Source organism: Protopterus annectens, chromosome 13.part0, assembly GCF_019279795.1.
Source record: "Protopterus annectens isolate FY-2018-M chromosome 13.part0, PAN1.0, whole genome shotgun sequence".
Taxonomy (NCBI): Eukaryota; Metazoa; Chordata; order Ceratodontiformes; family Protopteridae; genus Protopterus; species Protopterus annectens.
The window spans coordinates 185,733,231-185,759,457 of record NC_056747.1 but is presented as its reverse complement, the minus strand read 5'-3'; the positions used below and the strand labels follow the sequence as shown (position 1 = coordinate 185,759,457).

Here is a 26,227-nt window from a genome sequence, read left to right as displayed (position 1 = left end):
CAACCGTGTGAAGACATGAAGAGTTCAAAACACAGGTAGAGAACACAGTCTTAGCAGCACTTAAGCTGTCTCAAAGTACAGACCATCTTCCAAATAAAGGAGCACCTCAAAATGAGTTTTAAAACCTCTGGCATTAAGAGACCTCAATATGATCAAATTAACAATGTTACACAAATGTAAAGCAAATGACTACCTTAAAAGGGGCAATGGGAGGGGACAAAACAATATGTGGAAGCCTTGGAAGGAGAAGTGTAGGCCATCCTTAAGTTCACTTCCTCTAAGGAAATGGTTAAGATTCATCAGTTTGCTTTTAGTGTTGCATAAACCCTTCAGACTGTACTGGCACATGTAAAAGCATCTGAATTAAAGTCAGTCACCAAGGACTGAAGACACTGGTCCTAAAGTGTTCACAGAGGAGGCAAAGAAGCTTGTGCCAGTTTTGTTTTAGCAGGCAGAGCGGAGGACAGTTGGGAGTGGAGGGATTTCCATTTTTTTTCCTGTAGAAGCCAGGAGGTAGAGTTCTCTCCCTCCAAGCAATTACTGAAAATTCAGGAATCCATTCCAATGTTAGTAACAATGTATCCAGTTTTTAAATCTGGAAAGCTTGGACATAAAAATACCTTGTCAATGTAGGTTGGTGAGAACTGCCAGCTTAAATATTGGATGGAGAAATCCTAGAAACCAGAGAGGGTGATTTTTTTTTAAAGATTTAAAACAAAATTTCACATTCTGATTAGTTAACTAATACTTCACCTTTCAGACATCTTTTGTTAAGGAAGCCAGTGCTATGCTTTAACTGTATGTAATCTGTATGGCTCCCACGTCAAGGAGGCTTAGGATTCTATCTACCCAAATCAGACTTCCTCAGGTACAGAACTGCTGGAGATGCAAAAGGAAAGAGGTAACTGAGAACATGCTTTTTGAATATAGATTTATCAGCATCTCTTAAAAATCTTCAGGGTACTTTGCCAGATTTAAAATGAACTGGAGTAGAATCTTTGGAACTAAGTAAATTACATGGAAATAATGTAATTTATTAAGCATGCTTCGTTTCCACAATGTTCAAGAGTGAAATTTAAGAAAAAGTAGTATTTAAATAAAATGCTTGACTGAATAATGAAAAAAATGGTGTACAATGTTGCCTTGTGCCCATGTCATTAAATGGTGTGAATTTAAACTAGGTAAAAATGTAGGTCACTCTCACTGCTGCAGGAGCCCAAGCTATTTAGGTTGTATCCTGTCTAGGATACAAAAGATGGCCACAGTCTTCAAAGCTCAGGCTCCCCCCCCCCAAACCTACATACTGGCTGCCAATACACAAGTCTTGGGAGGGGAAATCGGCAGCCAGAGTGCAGACAACTTCAAGACGCCTACCAAGACAAAGAAAGCTTACTTATCCTGAAAACTCATCCAACTTTTGTACTCCAAAACAAACTATATATAGAAATAATAAATTGAGGGAAGATGCAGCTACTGCAGAAGCAGGGAGGACTTTTGAACATCTGCTATTTAAAGTGCAACTCGCATAGATGTACTACTCCCATCACCGCTGCAGTAGCCCAAGCTGTCTTGAGACAGAAGCTCATTCAAGCTAGGAAGTACAGTTGTGTACACTTCACATAAAATGTAGACGTTAAGGGTATATTCACTGTTGCAGTCCTAACAAATGGGCTATCCAGCTCCTGGTATCCCTCAGTTGGCCAGAATACCAAAGGTAAGTAAAAATGAAGTCTGTTGCCGGTTGTAAAGGATGTCAGGGTGTCCAATACAAAATGAGGCAGCAGACATCACTTCCTCAGTCTCTTGCTATAACAGTCAGGAGCCCCCAGAAAATGAGGCTTAAATCAAAAACCAGTTTGACAAATAATTAAGCCTGTACCTCATGAAAAAATAGGAAGACTACCACAAAAAGGTGGGAGGGAAACCAGGACTGAAACAGTGAATACACTAACATCTACATTTATGGTAAGGTGCACACAGCTATACTATGTTAGCATTTCACTGTTGCAGTCCTAACAAATGGGTTGATTACCAAAGCCCAGAGGAAAAAAAAAAGGGGGAGGAACCAACAGCATCAAGGGTTGGAGATGATGCCCTGCAACACCTCAGTGGCAAACCCTGCCCTGGAAAACAGAGGCAAATTATAATGCTTTGTGAAAGTATGAACAGAATACCATGTGGCAGCCTCCAAAATGTCTTTAGTAGGGACACCCCTTAGAAAGGCTGCAGAAGTGGAAGCCGCCCTAGTAGAGTGGGTTCTAACCCTCGAGATGGAGCTTTGCCATGAAAAGAAAAAAAGTAATGCAGTGAGCAATGCATTTAGAAATGGTCTGCTTAGAAATAGCCTTGCCCTGGGCTCCAGGGGCAAAACTGACCAATAACTGCTAATTTCCAAAGGTACTTAAGCCCTGTCCAGGTAAAATCTGAGCTGTCTGTGCACATCAAGAGAACAGAGGATCCTTTCACCTCTATTGAGTGGATTAGGAAAGAAGGTAGGAAGGTGTATGGACTGATTAAGAGTCAGGCTGGAAGCCACCTCAGGCATAAAAGCAGGGATTAGTCTTCAGACTATCTTTATGGAAAAGAAAAGGCTCCACAGCCTTCAAAGCTTGCAGCTTCAAAACCCTCCTTGCTGAAGTTCTAGCCAAGAGGAAGGCAGTCTTCAAAGAGAGAAACTTGGAATCTGTAGAGGCAGCTGGCTCAAAAGGAGGAAGAGCGAGTTTCTCCAGAACAAAATTAAGATCCCAGGCTGGAGTAGGTGCTCTTCTGGGAGGTTTCAGATTGCAAGCACCTCTGAGAAACATTTTCATCAGGGGATGAGAGAAAATGGGCTGCTCATGAGAACATTGAGCAGACATGGCTGAAGTATGGATCTTGATACAGGAAAAAGAAAGACCACCCTGAAGCAAATCAGCCAGGTATTCCAGGATCAGAGGAAGAGTAGTTTGAGAAGCAGACTCTCCTCTAACCTGCATCCATTGAGAGAATCTTTCCCATTTGCCCACAGAGGATTTCCTAGTGCTAGGCCTCCGGGCATCCCTCAGCATGTCAACCATCTGTTGGGAAAGGGAGGAAGAAAGAGAAGAAGTCATACAATGAGCCATGCTGCCAAATGAAGAGACTGAAGATGAGAATGTAGAATGTTTCCCCTTTCCTGAACCAAAGGATCTGGCTTCAGAGGAAGATGGGAGAGACTGAAGCAGCAGATACCAATGCTGTTTGGGCCAGTCCAGAGCTATGAGAATAGTCTTTGGACGTTGGTCCCTGATCTTCACTAATACTTTGGGAATAGGAGGAAGAGGGAAGGCATACACTGATAGCAACGTCCAAGGGAAGGACAGAGAATCCACTTTCCAGGCTCTGCTGTGCTGCTGTCTGGTGCAAGAGAGGCAGCAGATGGTTGTCTGGAGAAGATCCACCTGAGGAGTGCCCCAACACTGAATGATGCTGTAAAAGACCGCTCTGTTCAGCTGCCACTCGAGGATCCAGGGTTTGCCTGCTAAACTAGTCTGCCAAAACATTGAGCCTTCCTGGAAGAAACTGAGCTAGAAGATGCAGGTCCAGGGATGCTGCCATGGACCAAAGTTTCATGCTTTGCCTGCACAGGGGGTAAGAGTCCCTCCCTGCTTGTTGATGTACAATATGACCTCAGTGTCATCTGTCCTGGCAAGCAGGGTCCCTGGAGAAAGATGCTTGAAAGCCAGTAGAGCCTGCTGAACTACAATCAACTCAGATTTATGCATCTGCCATCCAGGTGTGTTCCCCAGGCATAGTCCAGTGCGTCTGTAGTCAGAACTTGAGTGGCAAGAGGTGTCCGAAAAGGCATTCCTTTGTTTTGTAGACAGGCTGTTGCCCACCATAGAAACTGTCTGCAGAGAGGATGCAGAGGAGTCATACCCAGGTCCTCAGTGTTGACACCAAATGTTCTTGAGGTACCATTGCAATTTCCTCATATGCAGTCTTGCATACAGAATCACGAGAATACAAGATGCCATGAATCCCAGAGCTTGCAGGCATTTCCTTGCAAGGAGCTGGGACAGGCTTGCAAAGTCCTTGAAGTAAACTAAAAAAAAAAGTTGTCCGCTTCTCCTGGGTGAGATATCTGGATGTCTGTGTTCAGACTCACTCGCAGGAATGTTCTCCTTGGATGGTACCATTATTAAAAAATTTTTCCACATTGAGAGTGCAACCCAGGGAAGAGAAGAGTCTTTACGAATTCCAGATCCTTTAATAGCTGTTCTTGAGAACTTGCTTGAAGACAGTCATCCAAGTATGGTTAAATCTGAATTTTCTTCAGTCTGCAAAAAGCAATGACTGGGGCCATGCACTTTGTGAAGACTCTGGGAGCAATAGATAAGCCAAAGGGCAGCACAGACAATTAGAAATGTTGCTCGCCCACTCTGAAATGAAGGTACTGCCTGCAACTTTCCCCCGACAGGAATGTGCAGATACAAGGTTACCAGCCAGGAATCCTTTTCTAGAAGTAGTAGCAACTGATGTAGAGTGAGAATTTTGAACTTTGGCATTACTAGGAGAGTTCAGAAATCCCAATCTCAGCCACATGCTCCAGGGATCTAAACCTTGTCATCACAAAAAACAAAACATGCTGGAGGGATAGGTTCCTGACCCACAGACTCCCCAGACTCTGGAATAGACTGCCCATATACATGTCAAGCAGAGTGCCACTTTGGCCCTCTTCAAAAGGAACCCTGACGATTGGATGGTAGAAAGGAAACTCACCCTGGGGATCACATCAATCACCCTGCTAGACAAGGGTCCAGGAAGTAAATAGTGTGGGAAGAAATAGCCAGGGAATTATGGCTAGGCTTGTATAGGCCCTAGGGCCGATAGCCTAGTAACCTATGAAAAATAGAAAGATCCAGAATAGGATGCCAGGTGCCTTTTTTTGGAACTAGGAAAAGCTTGGAATAAAAGCCCTGGCCTACCTGCTGAGCAGGGTCAGATTCTATTGCTCCCAGATGAGACAATTTGTTTTTCTACTTCTGCCCTTTGGTTTGGAACAACGTCCAGGAATCCCTCGGGAGCTGGAAAGGTACAGAAAGAAAGAATGTTGTCCCTAGGGACAACATTCTAAGCACCCAATTTGTCATCTGTGATCGTGGCCCAGACATCTGCAAAAAGGGCCAACCCTCCCCCTAAATGACTCTCCCAGCAAGCAAGAACAGGCAGAAGTTGTAAAAGTCATTGAGAGTGTTTGGATTGAGATGCAGGCTTGGAGCTTCCCCTTTTTGAAGTGGATGCCTGCCAACACCTAGACCTTTGAGAGGCAGCCCCTCCGATTTGTAACCTCTAGTCCTGGAATGGTTCTGTCTGCTGGTATCAGGAAAGGTCCAATTCTTGGAATGGTAATTCCTGCTAAAGTGAGGGGGTTGAACTTGCAGAAAATCCTTAACAGTTTGCATGGACTTGGCCTTATCCTCTTTCAGTACCTCCTCTGCTTTGCTGCCAAAAAGACAGTCTTTATGCAAAGGTACATCCAAAAGCTTAGCCTTGACAGCTTCTGGAAGAAGCTGTTCTGAGCCAAGCGTGCCTTCTAACAGATCCTGTAGCCATAGCCCTGCTGGAGGCCTCAAGGATGTCAAAACCACAATGCAAATAATGCTCATTGACCCGACTGGCTGAATTCAGTAAATCCTGCACGTCTTTACTCTGCCAAAAAAAAAAAAAAAAAAAAAAAAAAAGAGGTACACTTTCTATCCTAGACTTAATAGCCTCCAAGGTGTGCTGCTGGTACTTCAGCATAGGAGATAATTGGTAGCCCTAACAGCTAGGGTGGCAGAGTTATAAACCTTCTTGCCCCACCTATCTAGGTTCCTAGACTCTGTCAGAGGGAACAGGATTCCTGGCAATTCCTTTGGGGTCCTGAGAAATAACCTCTGGATCAGCCAAACTGATTCCTGAAAAGAAACCGGTGAGAATCAGGGACTCTGTAGTACCAGTCAGGTTTCCTGCGAGCAGGAAGAACCGAATTTGGAGAAAAGGAATTTTCCAGAAAAATAAACTTCCAACTCAGGGGTAACAGCAAGAGGCCCATGCGGAGGTAAATCCAGAAGCTCCCTAATCAATTTCTTGGATTGGGGATAATCCTGACTTTCCCATTAAAAATGTTCTCTGAGGGTATTTAAAGCATCACCAAGAGAGAAATCCTCTCGAGGAGAGGCCGAAGGGATGGACTCCTCTGCATCCTCAAAAAAGGAGAAAGCCTGAGAAAATTCCTCATCAGCAGAAATGCTGGAAGAATCTGAACCTGAGCAGGACAAAGCCTCAGGGGAAACATCCCTACTCCTTTTAGAAGGGAGAGTAGGAGAACCCATAAGAGTCAACAAATCATTAGCCATTTTAACTATTTGGGATTGAAGGGAACGAGAAGCTGGAGCCTGCCTTTTCCACAGGTTTACGAATGGAAGATATACCTGCAAGCCTGTAGGATTTGGGAGGCCTGGCAACTGCCGAAGTTGTAGCAGAGGTTGAAGGAAGAAGTTTGCTGACAAAACGCAAAACAGAGGCCTCTGACACCGGAGTCAGCTTAGCGGCTCTGGCTCCAGCAGAAGAGGCGACAGGTCAGAAGGCAAAATGGAGGCTGAAGGCCCAAGGGACTCTGACTCAAATCAAGGCCTGCGGTTGTACATCAGTGGACTGCAAAGGTGTCTCACTGGCTACCGCCTGACTACCAACTTAACCTCATCCAAGGACTTAGCTTTACGAGGCCTGAGGGTCCTTATCCTTGTGTTTCTTCGGAACATCCAAAGCCAAGACCGGCGGATGCCAAACCAATGAACTTAAGCCAAACTCCAATGCCTAGCCAAAATCTTAACCAGACTGGTAGTACGCGGATTAAAGGAGACACAGAGAACACACTTGGGAACGTCATGGTCAAGGTCTAAACAAATAATGCAATAGGAATGAAAATCTCTGTGGAGAATCTGCTTTCCACAGGTAAGGCAATTAACTTTGACATTCGTTAAGGCAAGAAAAGAGGATTCCCAACAGGGTACTTAGCTGTAGTAGACCAACTCTTGTAGTCGGAAACCAACAAAGGTAAACTGCCGACTGGCACTCGTGCATGAAAAGCTTCTGCTTCGGGCTCCGTGGCAAGGAAGGAAGGGACGTTGGCTGCTTCCTTTTGTACTTGACACCCTTTGCAACCAATGTCATTTTTACTTACCTTTGTTATTCTGGCAGACTGAGGGCTACCAGGAGCAGGATAACCCATTTGTTACGACTGCAAAAGTGAAACACGAACATCAAAAAAGGTCCAGAAGCTACTCCAAAACTGTTCCTTAATCCTGGCTGAAGTCATGACCACTGGACAAATCTGGCATTCCAATGGTGCTGCACATTATTTACATACAGCAAGGAAAAGCAGCAATTCCAGAACCATCCCCAACAAAATTTCAGGACACTAAACTGACCTGAAATTTATTTTTTTTTTGGGGTGGGGGGACCTTTGCCCCTGCTGCTTGCTGACTGCCGGACCCATTCTCAGTCAATTTGTTATCATTAAGCAAAAGCTATCCAAGAGGGGTCATTTCTAGGTAGCCAGACGTGGTTAGAATGTTTTTCTCCCTGGCAAAGCATCAGGGAAAAGCATACAAATTACTACCACAAAGGGCACCCTCTCATAAAAGGTGTTGTCCTCCAGGAACTTAGACCACCACTCATCCTGTGGGTGCACATCTGGCCTACACAAGGACATACCTTGTGTGCAAACCTTAGTCACTAAAATACTAAGTACACCTGGCAAAGCACCAACAGGCGTGCAATAAGCGGTTAAAGGGTGCTCCTTCAATCTTACAGGAGACTGAAGGGGCAAACCCATCCCCCTGGAAAAGGCAAGCAAACTATGCTCCTTCACACCCCATCCCCAGTTCCTCCAGTGGTGGGGCCACCACTCAAGAGGCAATTGCCCAAGTCTACACCACCACTTGGCACCCCAAGTCAAACCTCTTAAGAAAAGTGCAAGTTCACAATGTCCAACACATCAGATTGTGATATGACCAGAGTTCTAGGACATTTGACCAAGAGCTTGCTCACACCTGGCCCAAATCCATAAAGGTAAATGGATATACATATGCTACAAACAGGATTGAGGTTACTTTTACACATACCTCTCAACCTCAAATATGGACTAAGCCATAAATAAATCAGGAGGACAAAGGCCAAAAAATATGGACAAGTTTTTAAATATTGCTATTGTAAACCTAGATAGATGCAATAGGTTTTCCATTAGCGTGAATTTTCTGAAGGGTATGAAGTTTGAAACTAATGTCTCATTTTCTGATTTCCATTCAGTTTGCCAAAAAAACTGAGATTTAGGAGGAACAGACCAAAAATGAGGCAAAAATCTGAACAGTTGAAAGGTATGTTTATACCCCACATTTTATATGAAGCCAATAAGTTGAGGACACTATCTACAGAGCTACATAAAAGCACAATAGGTTCCCAGATGCTCAAAAAGAAGTTGAGCTCGAATCACATGAACATCTGCAAAGTCAAGAAACAGTGGGCACAACTGAAACAAGCTAGCCTGAGAGGCAATAAAAGTCTGCTAAACAAAATTCTAGACAAAGTAAAAATATATACCAAGGACACTAAAATAAAATCAAAAAGGTAAGAGTTATGCCCCACACTAGGCACTTCAGATAATGATTTTTCAGAAGGGGTTTTAAAGGCACATACCCATTTAAACCTGGAAATTGATGTGCTTGCAATATAGTAATCCATCTGATTTCAGCTTTTTCAATCTTATTATACACAGTACAATTACTGTGTACTTCACTGGAAAGTTGCACTGTAGGTCAGTGCAAAATATTGTTAAAATTAGAATTCAAAGAAAGAACTTCTCCAATTGGAATGTATGGGAATTGGGTTTGAGTTTAAACAGGGTTGATAACAGTGGTGTTTCCAGTTTTGGCTAAAAAACATCACACGAGAATAAGGAAGTCAGGTTTATAAACTCTACAAAATGCTGGCAAGTAAACAAATGCATGAAACTATTCAAGTGCTTACCTGCCAAAACTGGTGTTCTAATATGAATATGGATAGCTGAATATCTTTGGCTATGAACGAGTAGAGATTGTTTTGAGAAAAAAAAAAAGTTTAGTACTTGGGCCTAGATTGGGATGCATGCTCCAGGTGTGTGAAGGAGAGTTGCTCGCCTGGAAAAAGGTGTTATGAATGGGCTTCCCAAGTTTGGAAGAAGAATTCCTTCATATCCACCACTTCTGAAATGGTAACAGTGAAGCTTGGAGACTATCAGAACAGAATCTACATGAATAAGGCAGAGAACAGTTAACAGCTATAGACCGTCTCCATAAAAAGACAGCTCTAGCAGAAGTTGAGAGGCACTTGCAGCAGTAGAGGAAGAAGGATGTGAAGTCATTGTATAAAGTGGGGAGGGCAAGTAAAAGGAAATGTAGGCTAAATGTAGATGAGAGTTTTACCTTTTCTGACTTCTAGGATTCTACAATATCCATAGACCATATTGCAACAGGCTTTAAAAGACGTCAATTACTTCATCATAGCGAAACAGACATTGCATACCAGAGGGGCAGGGTATTGAGACAAGATGAGCATGAACATACAGGGTTAATGACTGGAAAAAAAACTGATACAGCTTTATGCAGTTACCACTCACTAAAACAGTTTTCACAGTACTTAATCCTTTTGAGACGCAGATTATACAACTTAAACACAGATCCTACACCATGGAACACAGTTTTGCCAATCATATTAAAGCATGTAACGAATCAGACGTAGGACTGAAACTTAGTCATGTGTATGTTCATTGGAATTACTGCAAATCTACCGTTTAACACAGCAAGAATCAAACACTTGGAAACATTACATCGGAGGTCATACCACTAATGCAAGACACACTTTGCAGGCTCAGACAATGAAAAACTAGAGAATAAACTTGCACAGAAAGTAAAAAAAATACTTTCTTGTACAAGATTAAAAATGAGACCATTTAAAAATACATAAAAAAAAAAACCAATCTGGCAGTTTGCCAAAAACAGACATTTGGTTTACCATTCTTACCACCCTGATTTTTAGCAAAAACTTTACTGACATACAGAAACTTAACAGAATTTAATCATGTTCACCACTACAAAATTGTTAACTGAATAAAAAAGTAGCCAGCAAAAATCTAGATTCTTACCCTGCTAAGATGGCAGCTACATCAGCAATGAACCACTCCTGTGAGTTAAAGCCAAGGATTCCAACACCATGGTACCGTTCAAGTCCAAGCTGTAAACCAAGCAAAGGTTTGTGAGGAAGGCCTATAAAAGACAACTGGATGCAGGTTTACATAAAGCAGCAAAAGACTACAGAAAATTCAAATTTACTCTAATAAAATGAAATTTTTAGACTGAAATAACCATACACCACTGGTCTATGCATGGCTACCCTGTTTTAAGACAGGGTACAAGTGTTCAGCACAAAGTCCTCCGGATATGCAGGAAATATTTACAATATAGTACTATGCTTACATATACAGCAATTCTAAAGAAACCAAAGCAAATACTTACATGAAGTGTTTTAAAATAGTGTTAGTGGACATATCAACAGACCTTTCCTTAATTGGTGGACTAGATCCCAGTGAAGAACCCATCAGAATTCAACTTTGCAGGATGCATGCCATGTTATCACATGCCTTATCCATGAACATTTACCCCAAAGCCTACCAGAATGCCAAGTAGGAAAACATTAATCAAGGAATATTTAATGCATACACTACCAAAGTGCAATATACAATGATATGCTTGTCTGACTTTAGAGGCAAAGCTAGATGGAGGGTTCAATCGCCCAGAAAAATGAAGGGAAGAAATTCCTGAGCCAGACTGTGCCTTGACTGGCCTTCAGACCATTTGGGATTCAATCCAAAAAGACCAGAGGACAATAAAGGACCAGTTTCAGAGAACTGAAACCTGAATGCACCAAGAGCCCAACTCCTGGAGTCGAGATAAAGGCCATGTTTATTGAATATTTATACAGAAGGCAAAGTGCCAGTATTGCAAGGGCCCCTGAAATGGAAATTCATGGAGCAATCACTGGAGGCTGCCATTCCTCTAGGAGAAAGGTCCAATAGCATTTACCAGCAGTCACTCATGAATGAGAACGCAGTAAGCAATCCACATGGAACACTGGGGAAGGGAGGATCTTGTCAAGAGTCCTTGTCAGAGTACGAAAGGACCAACTTCCTGACCTGTTGCACCAGATTCACAGGACACTTCAGATGGCAGACACCTGATGTGTGAAGGGCTCACTAACCTGCATTCCTAATTGGCAAAGAACAGGAAGGAGAACAGACATCCAAGGGCAACTCAAACACCTGTGACGGATGGATGGGGTTTGGTCCAATCATTCTGAAATGCCAAAGATTGATCTCTATACACAAGGGCCTAACTTTTTAGATCCTACGGAATGGTCAACTCTGCATAAAAGGGGAACCTACTGAAAGTCAAGCAACATAGATCAGACCCCAAAGGAAAAAAAGTCAAAGCATGCAATACCTCTGCAACATCATGGGGTCATTTGCACACCCAAGGATACCAAAGATCATGGCTAGCTAGCCAAGAAATCTAGCCCTGGTCCGAGATGGGAAACTACATCATACCCTCAACCAGGTAACTAATGCAATGCTTTCCAAGTCCTTAAGGCAGGAATGACCAACAGAATATCCAGCTACAGGCTTATGAAGGCGATACTCAGATTAGTACAACTATTTCAACTTATGCTTTAAAAACAAAAACGCACCACAGTTTCATCCAGGAATAGAAAACACATTCATTTCTAATCATACATGTGCATATTAATTCAGGAGAATTTAACTATCTGAACTACACAACCATTCCAGAAAGCCTCCACCTTCAAATACCAAAGACTAACTTGATCAGCCACCATCCACTTCTACATGGATAATGGAAAGTCAAATCGCCCTCTTCAAAGGGAAAAAGATCTCCTTTTGTATCCCAGCCAGCCACTGGCAAAGTTATTAAAAAGTTTAATATGGGCTCCCAATTTTTGCTTCTGCCTCCAAGAAAGACACTGCCACATGCCAGACTTAACAGTATCTGTCCATTTGTTTTATGATCACATTGCACAGATCAAACCTACTTTTAGGATCCCAACTCCACAAACTTCCTCACCTTGCATCTAGGCTTCACGAAACACTCCTCGTACAATCCAAGCCAGTACTCAAGGTACACCAACTCTCTAGACCAAACTCCAGACACGACAGATGCTCTCCTCTCAGGCATACACTGGTTTGGCAAGCTCTCCCCACAGACATTAAGGGGAACCTATTCCAATTTCAAAATGCAACACAGCACTTGACAAATGTTCTTGCTTGAACACAAGATACATTACCCAACTTTCCAAGGCTTCTCAAAATTTACTGAACACTGACCCTCTTTACAAACTATTTTATATGCTGTACACGGCACTGTGCTTCTTCACTGCAATATGTACACAATAGTTTTCCAAAACGCAGTCAACTACTCTAGTGGTTACATTTTTTTTTTTGTTAGTGAAATGGTTTTCCATTTCCCCATGCAGAGCATTTGTTAGTACGGATCAGTGCTCTACCCTGGTAAACAGATTCCAAATTCTATTTTGGGGAAATCTGCCGAGAACTTTATAAATGGTCCCACCCTCACTTTCTCTTACAATATGCAAAGCTTCAACTACATCTGGTAGAAACCTTAAATTTACTAGCAGTGTTTTTTTCAGCAACACTGACGTTAGTAAATTCTTACCATGTCCACAATTCAAATCCAATATCCCGGCTCAAAAGAATTACTACCCAAGTTATAACAGTCCCCCCCAACATTTGTCACATTCTGTAGGGTATTAAAGTCTACCAATTTCTCATTCCCAAAAAGCATGTTCCCCAATTACCACTCTCTTCCCTATCATATTGAAGATTTTTACTCAGATAAATGCTCAACCCTATTTTGGGTATGAAAACACATCTGTAACCACTTGCAGCATAGTGTGCATGCCTTACATATTTGTTCCTTTGGGAAGAGAATGGAAAGTAACCTGCATCTTCACCGATTAATGCTCATTAATGTGAAATCGTATACACTAGTATATACCCCTTCAACAGGGGTTTCCACTCCAAACTACTAGCAGAGGTAGTTCACTTGGCACTCCCCTATTCCTCTCTGCCTCAACTAAACCCCATACACGGGAGGCTGTCTAACCTCCAATCCAAACTTCTGCTTAGCTTCACCCCACTTTTACATTCCCTCCAGAGCAACTTGCTCTCAATACCTTGGCTCCTTTGCCAATTTCCTCCAGTTAGTTCTAGCCCATTCTGTATTCCACTACTTGCACACAAATTGTTAAAAATCTTGTTTCCATGGTGGCTTGGTTATTACAATACCTTCCAATACAAGGAGCAACAAAAGTTCCTAAAGGAACTCAATCCAAATCCTACTCAAGACCCCCCAACCCCCCCCCCCCCAATATCATTTTATACTTTAACCTTTTGCTCCAGTTGTGCATGGCTGCCAGAATGCATAGCTCTGAAATGCCCCTTCAAAAGTCAGCCATAACCCTTGCTCTATTAGAGGTGGAAGCTTAGCCCGTCTCAAATTCATCCAACAATTAATCTGCAACTTCTACTCGGGTCAATAAAAATACACCTGACCTATATAGAAGGCTAGATAAAATTAAATATTCAGGATCATACTATCCATGAAGAGCTTCGTTTCTCAATTTCTGCATTTTTTTAGTTGCTTTCAAAATACCCTTTTCTACCATAATCTTTATATACACCCAAATATATTTCTTGCATCTACAAAGTATAGATAAATAGCTGAACCAATTAATGTGTGGGTACACTGTTTACCACTACAGGCTTTAATATAGCTTAATGGAGAACAAGGTTTGAGGATACATGTTCTAAAACACCAAAGAGCTCTTCCGGATTTATATTACAAAAATGTGTGCAAGCCAAATTTCATTAATAGTATACCTGAAATTGTGAATCATCTCAGTTAAATGGAAAACCACCTTTCCAAGATTGTGGCCACAAGAGCATCCTAGTGATGACCAACTGGAGTAAAAGCCATTCATAAGCCTCATAAGCATTAAAGACTGGCTGGAAGTGAAGTCGCCCCTTTCCTAATATGGACCAGCCCCTATGGCCTTTCAGCAGCAGACTCGTATACCTCTCAAACCTCAGTGCAAGAAATCTGGACAAAGCTTGACAAAATGGGGGGTACAAATACCAAAAATTAGAGACAGGTTAAAAATTGCTCTTAAAAACGTGACTAATACTTTGTTTAAACATACATTTTTTGAAGGATCTGAAGTCTGATACTCAAATCAGATTACAGACTTGAGTTCTTAGATCCCAGTGATGTGCCAGAAAACTATAAATTGAGAGGAAAAGGCCAAAAATATGGACATTGTGAAATTCTGGACAGTTCCAAGAGGTATGGCCCCACCTGTCCAAGCTCAGTAGGCAAGATCTCGGAACTCTAGGGCAAGGTTGAGAACTACCCAAGTTGCTGAACCTTTCTGAAGATCCACCAAGCCATATATGGTCTTAGACAAGACAAAAGTCAAGACTGCTGTGACAAAGCAAAACAGGTCTTTGAGAACTTCACCAGCAAGAGAAGACCAATCTCATTTTTCAAGTTGTTTTTCTTCCCCTTGCAGAGTTGACCAAGACTAAAAGTAGACAGGGTTAAACACTCCACAGGCTGTCACTATTTCCTCTTAAGGAAAGAGACCCTGCGCATCCCCCCCCCCCCCCAAAAAAAAAACAAATGCATCTCTACAACATCTATTCTAAACCCTTAGCCATTTCATCATGTGAAAGTAAATTACTAAAACTGCAGCCTTTGCTATGGTATCACCACAATGAAAGCTGATATGCTTCATAAACAGTTTTAGAATATGAAGGTCACAATATCCTTTTATTCAATGTGTGTTTTGAAATTTACTACCCAAGTTAGACTGGAATGAGACTGACATTAACAGCTGAAGGCCCCAAACCACCATCACAGCAGAGAAACAGATGCTTAACACAACCATCTGAACCTCTGGGACTCTAATATGGCACAATAGCAAAATGCTAATCTCTCAAATATACTGGACTGAAGAGATCAAACCACACTTATTCAAGAATGCCTAATCTGGAGTTCCGCTAAGCCAGAATAAAACACACAAGGCATAGACCTTTCTTTAGGACTACTAAGAATTTGATGTCTCCAGTCTGGAAGCCTACATTCATGGTGGGGGAACTGACCGGGTTGCTCAACCTCCTACCGTGGGACATACCCAGGCATTTCTGCAAAAATAGGTAGGGCAACCCAAAATAGGCCCTCAGCCTTAAGGTCCAAAAAGGGTCCTTCTGGAAGGAAAGATGAAGTAGGATTCACCAGAATGTCTCAGATACTGGCCTCTGACTTTCGACTCTTCTTACAAGCACAACAGGGATAGAGTCCCATGCTTCCCATCCCACCCCCAAGGCAGGATTTTGAATAGGTCTTGCAACAAGGCAAGCACCCAAATGTGTGCCAGATTTTCAGTGGGGAAGAGCTAGTGCAAAGTGGAGAATGCATCTGGCCTAGCACTGGCCTCAGACCATAAACCCCCCCCGCCCCCAAAAGCAGTAATACTAGAACCACAATTCAAACTCCAATACAGCAAACATCAGTAACCAACTACATGTTCTCATCTGGGAGGTTTGATCCTGGGGACTGAAGTGTCATAAGAGAGAAGACCTTTGCCTAGTCCCCCCCCCCCCAATAAAAGCCTAGGCGACTCATACTAATCTGAGACCAGAATGAAATACCTTTCGCTCCAGCACATCAACTGGGGCTAGACAGTAAAAGCAACTTCTAATGCACTGCTCAATAGGATTCAGTTACACCTCCTAGTCCCCTCCATCTTGAGGGGTACCAATGTGGTCTCAAGCTTCTCACTAGTAGAGGACAAGCTTTGCACTTTGAGATTTGTGGCAGTTTTGGAAAGGGAAAGACTGACTAATCCTCACTTTATCCTTGCAGCAGATATTCAATCTTCCAGCCTATACAAGGGGATCTGTAACCCCCCCCCCCCATTTTCCACAAGCTCAACTCGCATCCTCTTCAGGAAAAGATGAGCAGCTTTCCCCTTAAATGTCAGTAGGCGGTAGAATTGAGCCACTGGCACTTAGAAATGCTTAATATCAATCTCCTCCCCAAAACAGTAACAGCAACTGTAGTGCAAGCCTTTACTGGTAATTTGGTGACCAGACATTTAAGGTATCAAAAGAACCTAAAAAGAAATGACTCTAAGTGAAGATATGGCAAAAGCACCACCAGGCTCAGTGGAAATTAGGTGCAGATATATTCAATATGCTCCATTAGAGTACATTTTGGGAACAAAAGGCATCCCTAAATGAAGGAACTTCTAATCGGTTGAATTCTGACTGGAGGCAAGAATGCCTCATTTGATGGGTTCTCTTCCTTGGGTTCTGTGTTAAACAATGTAGATATGGAACAGTTACCAAGCTTCCTTGAGAGTCTATGAAATGCACCTGCAATAAGTGTAAGGGCAAAGTATTACTACTAGACTGTCAGTATACTTGCACAGGTTGGTGGTAGTAGGGAGTAAACTCAATGCAAGTTTGTCTACAAAAAATGCAAGGGAGTCTTCAAGTGGAGAGGTTTTTAAACAGTCATTCCTTCCTTTTAAAGCAAATAAAGGAACTGTGAACAGTCCTGTGGAAAACTTCATTTTCAGCAGAAGACCATTTAAGAACAAGTACATGTATACAACTCTGTGGGAACATAAGAGGCCATCAAGGAGGATATTCTTAACAGCAATAGGAAAAAAACACAAATGGTAGACATGTAGGAAAGTACCTGCTCAGTCTTGGAAAATGCTACATAGGTTTAACATTCTACCTGGAGGACACTTTCCATAGTAGCAAGTGCATCACGTAGGTCCTCAATTACTTTGGGCTACAATGCTAAACCTGTGTTCAGAGGCGAATGATTATTTTCAACCATGCCCTAGAGTTCTGAGATCCTGCCTACTGAGCTTCTTGGGCAGATAGGGGCCATACCTCTCAACTGTCCAGAATTTCACAGAATGTCCATACTTTTGGCTCCTATTTTTGGTGACATTCTAAAAAGGCCTCTGCTGACTAACATGAGGAAACTGCTCTGCATCCCTCCCACATATATGGGAAGATGTCTGCAAAGACCACAAGCCCAAGAGAAAGATAACAGATAGGTAGGTGTAATAGGGAAAGAGGTACGTGGAAGCATATGTTGGAGTGTGAAGAGTTAGCAGAGTAAGAATTACACTAGTGGGTACTCTTGTCAGGAATAATGGGCAAGCAAATGAATGCAACTACAGACATTTTGAGCTGGGATACAAAATTTTAATTGGCTAGTCATAAGGCCTTAATTTAATTCGGGTGGTGGCCAAAAAAAGCAAATACTAGAAATTGGAAATCAAAGTCTACAACTATTTGAGGTACTGAATATTAGAAAAACTCTAAAAGGGATCTTTAGAAAGGGAAGGAGAAAGTTGCAATGAACTGTGGGAATACATGCAGAAAAATATGGAATGAGGTTTAAGAAAAGACATGAATTTAATTTATGTAATGTTGCTTTAATTACATGGTATAGTTTATAGATATCAAGTAAACGTCGATCTGATTACTTTTATACAAGTGCAAATTTGTCTGTCACAAGGAACAAGTCAAGGGTTTAAAAAAAAACAGCAAGGCTGAACATGTTGTGGTTTTGGTGAATTTTTGGATGTGAAGGGTAAGCTTGATTTCTTAGAATTCACCTTTTCGTCCACTTTCATTTTTAACTTAATTTTGCATGATGGAAACAGTCACAGCCAAGGGCTCTGGACCTACCAGAGGACTTCTGGGAATGAAACAAGTGGCTGCCACTCAAGACAGCCAAGGGGATACTGTGACTCAACTCTGGCTTATTCCTGCTGGGTAGTGCCTACTTGTCAAGTGCTGCTACCAACAAGCTGATAGCAAGGAGGACCTCTAATAATGTTCTTTGCCAATGACCGGTAACAGCAAAGAACTTGTAGCAGACGTTTACCTCCCAAGCAGTCACTGAACACCAGTATTGCTGCAGCGGAGTAGGGTTTGACCTACAGATGTGCTGTACCCTTGTACCTTTTCAGTTCCTACATGATACTGTGCAGGAGTCCTCTACTAGCTAAGCTTTGTGCAAACAAGTACTCCAATACCACCAAAAAATGGATTATGTGGACCTCTAACCACAACTTTAGAGATTTATGGTCACGGGGTTTGAAACACCTGCCACAGCCACTGTCAAAGCAAAAGCATGAGGTAGAAAAGGCAGGTCCCTGTGGGTATACATGCCTGTAATTTAAGAGAACACTTTAGATCTTGGCTTCTTAGAAGTATAGAACATTCAAATGACATTTTGATCTCAAGTATACAGCTAGAAAGTGGAAATATTGAAGGTGCATGCATGACTATGTAGGCTAATTATGGGTGTTAACAAGAGCAAATAGCCACTAGGTCTCAAACGAGAGTTACAAACCACTAAGTCTCAAACAAAAGTGTTACAAACTCAAAGCTCAGGGTCCCTCAGGTTGGTCAACTAAGTATTTCTAAAATTCCCTTCACAAAAGACTTATGAAAAACTGCAAAATGCAATTTGCAGTTTTGAAGTCAAACAGCAAGTCAATTTAAAATCACCTTCAGAAAACCTTTTGCAGCTCTTCTGCACTCTGCATAGTACTGCTTGTAAGTTAATTTGTTCCACTGCTCTCCCTTCTTTGATGCAACAGCAACAAAATCTCCATATTTCTCCACAGCCTGAAGAAATAGCTCGTGAACAGTTATAGGGGGCAGTGCAGCATTACCAGTTTCTCCTATCCTAAGGTTGACTTCACCATCACGTAACGTAGTCCACAACCTGAGATCACTGGACATTCCACTTAATGCAGTCTTTGGTTTCACACCTAAAAGGGGGGTGGGGGGGAGAGAAGAGAAAAAACACATCAAGACTTCATGCTTGGTCTACTCTTAAGTTATCACCTTACGCATACTTACAAATAGCATTTTAGTAATGGCCACTGTAGTCTGTAACAGGAGGCACACTGGTTAGCACAGATCCTTCAGAGTTTGGCTCCTATGTGGGCTGCCAATCAAGTGAAACTGCCCATACTGTACCCACGAGTTCTCACCCAGTCTAAGTTACCCACTGCATCCAAACTACAAGCTGTAGGTGAATAGAAGATATCAGCCATTAAAATTACCATTTCCAACATCAGACTAGCAACCTATCCAGAATTAGTTGCAGGTTATACACATGAAAATCAAATAAGACACTGAATAGGCAAACTGCCTCAACCCTCAGAATGTGTACACACAATACACAATGAATGAATGAATAATTGGCCATTTAAAATTAATTTGCTTTCATTTGCTTATTTTACAGGTGTCAGAACTTGGAAGCATTTTACTTAATACAAGGTGGATTTTTTGAAGTGAAAATACAAATTCCATACCCAAATCTAATTTTAAATAAAGGATACCCATACAAATACATCAAAAAGTAGATTTGATGCCTCCATCATTGCCAAACTCAAACTTCCTGTAAGCCTCCTTTTCATTAGAATACTTACTGTAAGCCTCCTCTAGTATCCTCCTTTTCATTAGAATACTTCAGAGCTAGAGATGTTCCACTTATGCCGTATTGAAGATGCCACACAAAGGGTACCATGTCTTCGTGTCTGGCTTTTTTTTCCAAGTCTACAGTATTTGCCCAATTGTTCTTTCCCTCTATTGACTGTCCTTTCAGGGATGACAGCTGGCCACCCTCAGACTAGGCAAGAGTCTTGTGGCGCATTCATTCTCATCCAGGGGGCTTCTAGTCCATTACTTTCCCAGGAAGGCAAGTTTAGGATCTTGCCAAACAGGCCCCACAGAAATCTCTACCCAATCCCATTTTAATCCCTCTACCAAGAGGCAGCTAATGAAGGCACAATGACTGCCCAAGCTGGGGATATGCAAGTTCCCACATCTACCTCCCCGATAAACCACTTTCAGCCTGCCAGTCTTCCACACATCTACCAACAGAACTCCTCCACCCAAGGATGGGCAAGCTGGTATCAGTGACCACATCTACATTTTAGTCACGACTAAGGACAAGTGGCTTTTGCGTGCACAATTATCCTAGTCACCTTCCTTATGTGCAAGTTTAAAGTGGCATATGCTGGTCTCTCATGATAACTTCAAGTTAAGGCTTGCAATCCATCTTCCACCCCCATATGAAGGATGCTGTTTTGTCAAGTGTTTTTGGTTTGGTCAGACTCCTACAAGCATTTGTGGGGGTCCCTTTTGCTTTCCGATTTGGACTTTGTGAACCACCAAAATGAAAACAGCATTAGAATTTTCATTGAGTTTCAAAACAGACCCACCCCACCTTAGTGGCTTGAATGAGTCAAGGCAGACATGGACCACTTGGCATTCAAAATAGTGTGCGGGAACATTCATAGACTAGTAAGTTTGCCATCTTACAAGGACTTTCTGGTTTGGATTACATTCATCTGCTGTTTAACTTTATGGCCAATCCCATCATAAACTCCCAATAAAAATATAGTTACAAGTCCTCATCTGACTTGAGGGTATTTATAATAAAGGATTAGTGCTACACCAAGTCCTTTAGAGGCACTTTAACAGAGCACTCACTTGTACACTTTGCAGACATTCTACACATACAATTAGCAAAACTGTACTCTAAAGAGGAAGGGGAAAAAGGTCTGCATAGTAAACATTACAAATGCAGAAGTAATACTTATGTTGAGAGTTGCAAATCTCAACTGAAACTCAGAAAAATTGTTACAAATTCTCTTATAAATTTATAAGAGTGGCTTCATATTTGCGACTGCAATGTCCCCCCAACACTGCAGGAAGTCTGCTATTCTGAAAACATACTAACCATGTGCAAACTAATATGCACTGAATGAACAGAAAAGAGCATGCTATTGAAAAAGCTGTGCAGGTAGTGTTAAGTAATGCTACATTAATTCATTAATAAGTCCTGCCATACAGAATAATTCACTTCTCCACTCTTCCTGGAACTCAAAGTGCACTGAGCAGCAGCATGAACCTAAATAAGAAATCTTTCTTTGGTTAATTGCATAACATTGCACATCGAAAATACAAACTGGGAGGGACACTATACAACAATCTAAGTACCACCAGCATAGTAGAGATTAAAATTTAACTTTAGCACTTTCAAGTACGAAACGTGTTTCAACTGCGTTTGACTTGTTCTGAAGACATCATAAAAAACAAAAGGAAAAAAATTAAAACTAATAAAAAACATTACACATCTTAAAATAAAGGTACAACTAATGAGCTAAATCTTTATGGCTAATGTGAGGTTAAGTACACAATTGCTAGAATTATTTAAACCAGGATTGACCTTGTAAGCCAGTACTGTCAATCTGTTCCCATAATCATATACTCGGGAGCTAGATTTTTTCCCAGTATAGAAACTAGCACGTTTTCTGATTTTAAAGGTTTTGATTTTTATGGTCCCTACAATTTAGTAATACATTAAGCAGGGCAATTTTGAGAGAGAAAAATCAAAGTTTAGAAACTTTTAATGGGCACTGTTCTTACAAATTTGTTTTGATGGTATGATTTAGACAAAAGGAGTTGGCATGGGTTCATCTTACACCCCCATTGTTGCACATATGGGGATTTGGGAGAAATATTTTAAAAAGTTTGACTGCTGGTCCTTTTACAATACATACCTGGATGGACTTTTTGGACTGATTATGACAAGTTAGGACTTAACACCACTTACATTAAGTTTACTCACTCCATTTCTGATGGAACCCTAAACCATTTTTTTCAGGAAGCCAACATATTCAAATTGTTGATATTTCACAAGCAGCCACCCCCTGCCTCAGAAAAAAAAAGCAGTGGTTAAAGGACAACTGGTTAGGGTAGCTAGGATGGCTTCCAATTTTGTCTTTTTATTGGTGTACGAAACATTAATGTCCCTGAGAAGGGGGTATCCTGAAAAAAAATTCTCTGGATATTATGGATGAAGTGGTTTCTAAGAGACAACTTGGCAAACACCACTTTTGGGGAATATACATAGCTGTAATGTTATTCAGCAATCTCCTCCTGAGAATTGGGGGACAGCTTTTACCACCTACAGCCTAGATTTTATAGCCATTAAAGTTATCCAAAGGAACTGTGGTGTTTTTAGTCAGAATATAGCAAAACATGTTGGGGGTTTCCCTGTTTACAGTGCTAAGGGGTGTGCAGCAATGATAACAGTACAACTGAGGTAAATTTGTTACTTTTAGATGTAGTCACTAGAATACTTAAAGGTTGAACACAGGGGGTTACTGTAGGCAACATTAATATCGGCCCCAAGTTTTATTGCCCTGGTAATTTTAAGGGTATTGTTTACGCAGCTATTTGTCAGAAGTGTGCCTGTTTATACACTGGGGAAAAAAAAAACACAGGCTTTTAAGGGCATCAATAGGGAACATATTTACAATACTGGTAATAAAGACATTAGTAATGCAATAGCTAAAACACATTTCTGAATTTTGACAATTACTTTTATTTTTCTGTATATGCTGCGGTGGTACGGCGATAGCATTGTTACCTCACAACAAGAGGTTATCCAGTTAGATTCTCGGCTTGGCAGTGCCTTGTGTGTGGAGTCTGCATTTCCTCCCTGCAGTTGGATAGGATTCGAAGGACATGTATGCGTAAATGAGCGTACCATCATTGAAGGTTGGGCGTCGAGCTGGCACCTCTGCGTTTTGTAAAAATCTGCTGCCAATCATTAGCAGAGCGGAGTTCCACTGTGGCGACCCCTTACCGGGGAAAAAGCCGAAAGACAAACAACTTTTATTTTTTGTATAGACTTTGCGACCTAGTCCACAGTGTGGTGCTCTGGACCTCTGGTAGATAAAAATGCAGGGGTCAATCTTGGTTTAAAATTACAATTTTTATTCTGTACTTGGCTAAAATATTTAGTGCTAATGTCAGGTTTTATTAGCCGTACTTTAATGTATGCAATATTAATGCAATTTTTATTAAAAAGTTTTAAAAAGTTTTAAAAAGTTATGTACTCTGTTGAGACTCTGCCTATTAAAGTTTTAGTTAGCTCATGACTAGGTAGGTATCCCATAGTGCACTAGTGCAAACCTCAGATGCAATTTGCTGCTAAAGTATAGAAAGACAGAAAAAAGTTATGTACCTACCATAACGTTCCATGTTAGTTGCCTTCATCTCACCTTTCTTGCTGGTTGGGATCGGAGCCGATCCTCTGCTCAGACTCTGCCATCTTCTATAGCTCGAGAGCTGTTTACTGGCTCGAGGCTACCCCTTATCCCATGATGCCTAGCACTAGCTACCCAGATCTCGTTTGTAATAGCTAACCCCAGACAGCCAGAGAATCAACCTGTCCAAACAAACAGGTTGAGCATACCTGTCATACTCTCCAAGTCAGTAGAGGAAACAAACTAGAGAACACTCCGCCAGTGAAACCAAAACTCCTCTCTATCCAATAGGACAGGGGGACGGAGGGTGGGATGCAAGAAAGATGGCGAGATGAAGACAAAACATGGAACGTTCTGGTAGGTACATAACTTCTTTATGTTGAGAAGTCTCTCGCCTTCGTTCTTGCTGGTTGGGACAGCATCCCTAGCACCTATAATCCTGGGCGGCTCATTGGAACAGACTCTTTAGAACAGTGGAACCAAAGTCAGCTCTGCTCCTGGAGACCACATCTACCTTGTAATGAGAAATAAAGGTATTAGGATTTGCCCACGTAGCAGCTGCACAGATACAATCCATGGGCAACCTAGATTGGAAGGCTAGAGTGGTGGCCAAAGCCCTAGTAGAATGACCTTTCGGTTTGATAGGCAACTCGTTTCACAATTGATAAGTGAAAGTAATAATGTGAGACAACCACCAGGATAAGGTACTTTGGAAACTTGGAGACCTTGTTTACCTAGAGCGTAGGAAAGGAATAGTTGGTCTGACTTCCTTATATCCTTAGTCCTATGCAAGTAAAAATGCAATTTTCTATGAACATCCAATTGGTGCAATTTGTATTCTGCCTTGTTGGTGTGGTTAGGGGGGAAAGAGGGAAAAAAAAACCCAGGAAGGTCTATAGATTGGTTTAAATTGTTTTCTGAGCAGACTTTCGGAAGGAACGAGGGATTAGTCCTCAGAGCAACTCTGTCCTTATGAAAAACCAAGTATGGAGGATGAACACATAGCGCCTGAAGTTCAGAGATGTGTCTGGCTGAAGTAATAGCTACCAGAAAAAGTGTTTTCCAAGACAGAAACTTAATGGAGCAGGATGCTGCAGGTTCAAAGGGGGGGCATAATTAAGGAGGTCAATACCCAATTAAGGTCCCAAGGAGGAGGGGGATCTCTCACTGGAGGTCTAAGGAGTAGTCCCTCTTAAAAAGGCTTTAGAGCTTATGAAAGCTACTGCTTGAATTAGACAACCCAACATGAAAGCTGGGAATGGCCGCCAACTGAACCCAGATTGTAGCAGAGGCAGACCCCAAATGAAAAAGTTGTGCTAGGAACTCCAAAATTTCGTGGACTGGGGCTGAAAAAGGATCTACATTCCTAGCCTCTGCCCAACAAGAAAAATGTTTCCATTTGCTAGCATAAGTCTTTCCAGCTGTGGACTTGGACAATCTCACGCATGGACGGAAGGCAAAGTCGTCCCAGAGGCCAATCGTGGACAAGAGCGTCTCTGGGTGTGTGACCTGGAAGCGGAAGGGAGAAGTAGTTGCTGCATTTGCTGTTGAACGGGGTGGCAAAAAAGATTGCCACAAAGCTGTCCCCATTTGCGGAAGATCAGATCTGCAACTACCTGATTCGGAGACCACTCGTGAGGCATGAGAATAGCTCTGCTGAGCCTGTCCACTAGGACGTTGTACCTCCCAGGGATGTGTGTCGCAATCAAAATTCGTTGGGAAGAAATCGTCCACTGCCAGAGTCAGAGTGCTTCTCGACATAGGGGGTAGGACTTTGTTCCGCACTGCTTGTTGATGTACCAGACCACTGACATGTCAGTTTGAATTGCAATGGTCCCAGAAGGGAGAGTCTTGAAGAGCTTGCAACAATAGGAGCATGGCTCTCATTTCTAGGACGTTTATATGCAGGTGGTACTTGAGGCTGCCAAGTGCCTTGGACTGTCCTGCCCTGATAATGCCCCCCCCCCACTATCAGGGAGACATCTGTGGTCACTGTGGCAACCGGAGGGGGCTGAATGAAGGGTCTGCCCTGAGTCACTAGTGGGGAGACCATCCACCAGGAAAGGTGCCTTCTGCAGGCTTCTGTAATCATGATCATGTGAGACATGGGCAGCTGTTGGAAAGACCACTGTGTGAACAGAAGCCACTGAAGGATCCTCATGTGCAAGCGGGCCAGTGGGATTAGAATTGCCGCTGCCATGGAGTTTGAAGGACAAACCTGACTTGGATCCTTTTGCTCTGCATTAGAATTTGTACTTGCTGGCGAATTGTAGACATCCTTTCTGGCCTTGTGGACATTCTTTGCGTGTCCAAGTCTGCTCCAATATAGGTAATGGATTGACAGGGCAGCAGGGCAACAAGTCAGATTTTTCGAAGTTTATTGTAATGCCTAGCTGGGAGCAGATTGTGATAGTGTAGTCCCTGGCTTGCAGAAGTTGATGCCTGGTAGTAGCAGTGAGGAGCCAGTTGTCTAGGTATGGAAACACCTGGAATCTTCGACGTCTCAGGTGAGCCGTGACCATTGCCATACATTTGGTGAACACCCTGGGGCCTGTGGTGAGACCAAAGGGCATAGCTCTGAACTGGTAATGACTGGCTCCCAGCCAGAAGCGAAGGAATCACATGGAGCGCCTGTCCATTTTGATGTGGTAGTATGAATCCTGAAGATCTATGGAGCATATCCAATTGTCCTGACTCAAAGGGTAGAATGGACTGTAGTGTGACCATCCAAAACTTTGTTCTTTGAACAGACTTGTTTAGTCTGCAGATATCCAGAATCGGTCTCCAGTCCCCTGTCTTTTTTGGTACCAGAAAGAACCTTGAATAAGTTCCAGATCAGTGTTGGTTTGCCAGGACTTCCTGGATGACTTTCTAGCAGTCTTGAAACTTCTATGACTGCTTGGTCCCACAGATTGGGTGGAACATCTGG

The 26,227-nt window shown here is 42.2% G+C and overlaps 1 protein-coding gene across 1 annotated transcript in view; it reads right to left on the bottom strand.

Annotated features, from left to right (window-relative positions):
- Positions 1-26,227, bottom strand: part of LOC122817693 (long-chain-fatty-acid--CoA ligase ACSBG2-like) — a 394,569-nt gene that overhangs the window by 259,823 nt on the left and 108,519 nt on the right. Inside the window, exons 4-5 of the mRNA XM_044090763.1 lie at positions 18,734-18,999; positions 10,184-10,272 (exon numbers count right to left, since the gene is read on the bottom strand). Of these exons, the coding sequence (XP_043946698.1) occupies positions 10,184-10,272; positions 18,734-18,999 (355 nt within the window). The remainder of the gene's footprint in view (positions 1-10,183; positions 10,273-18,733; positions 19,000-26,227) is intronic.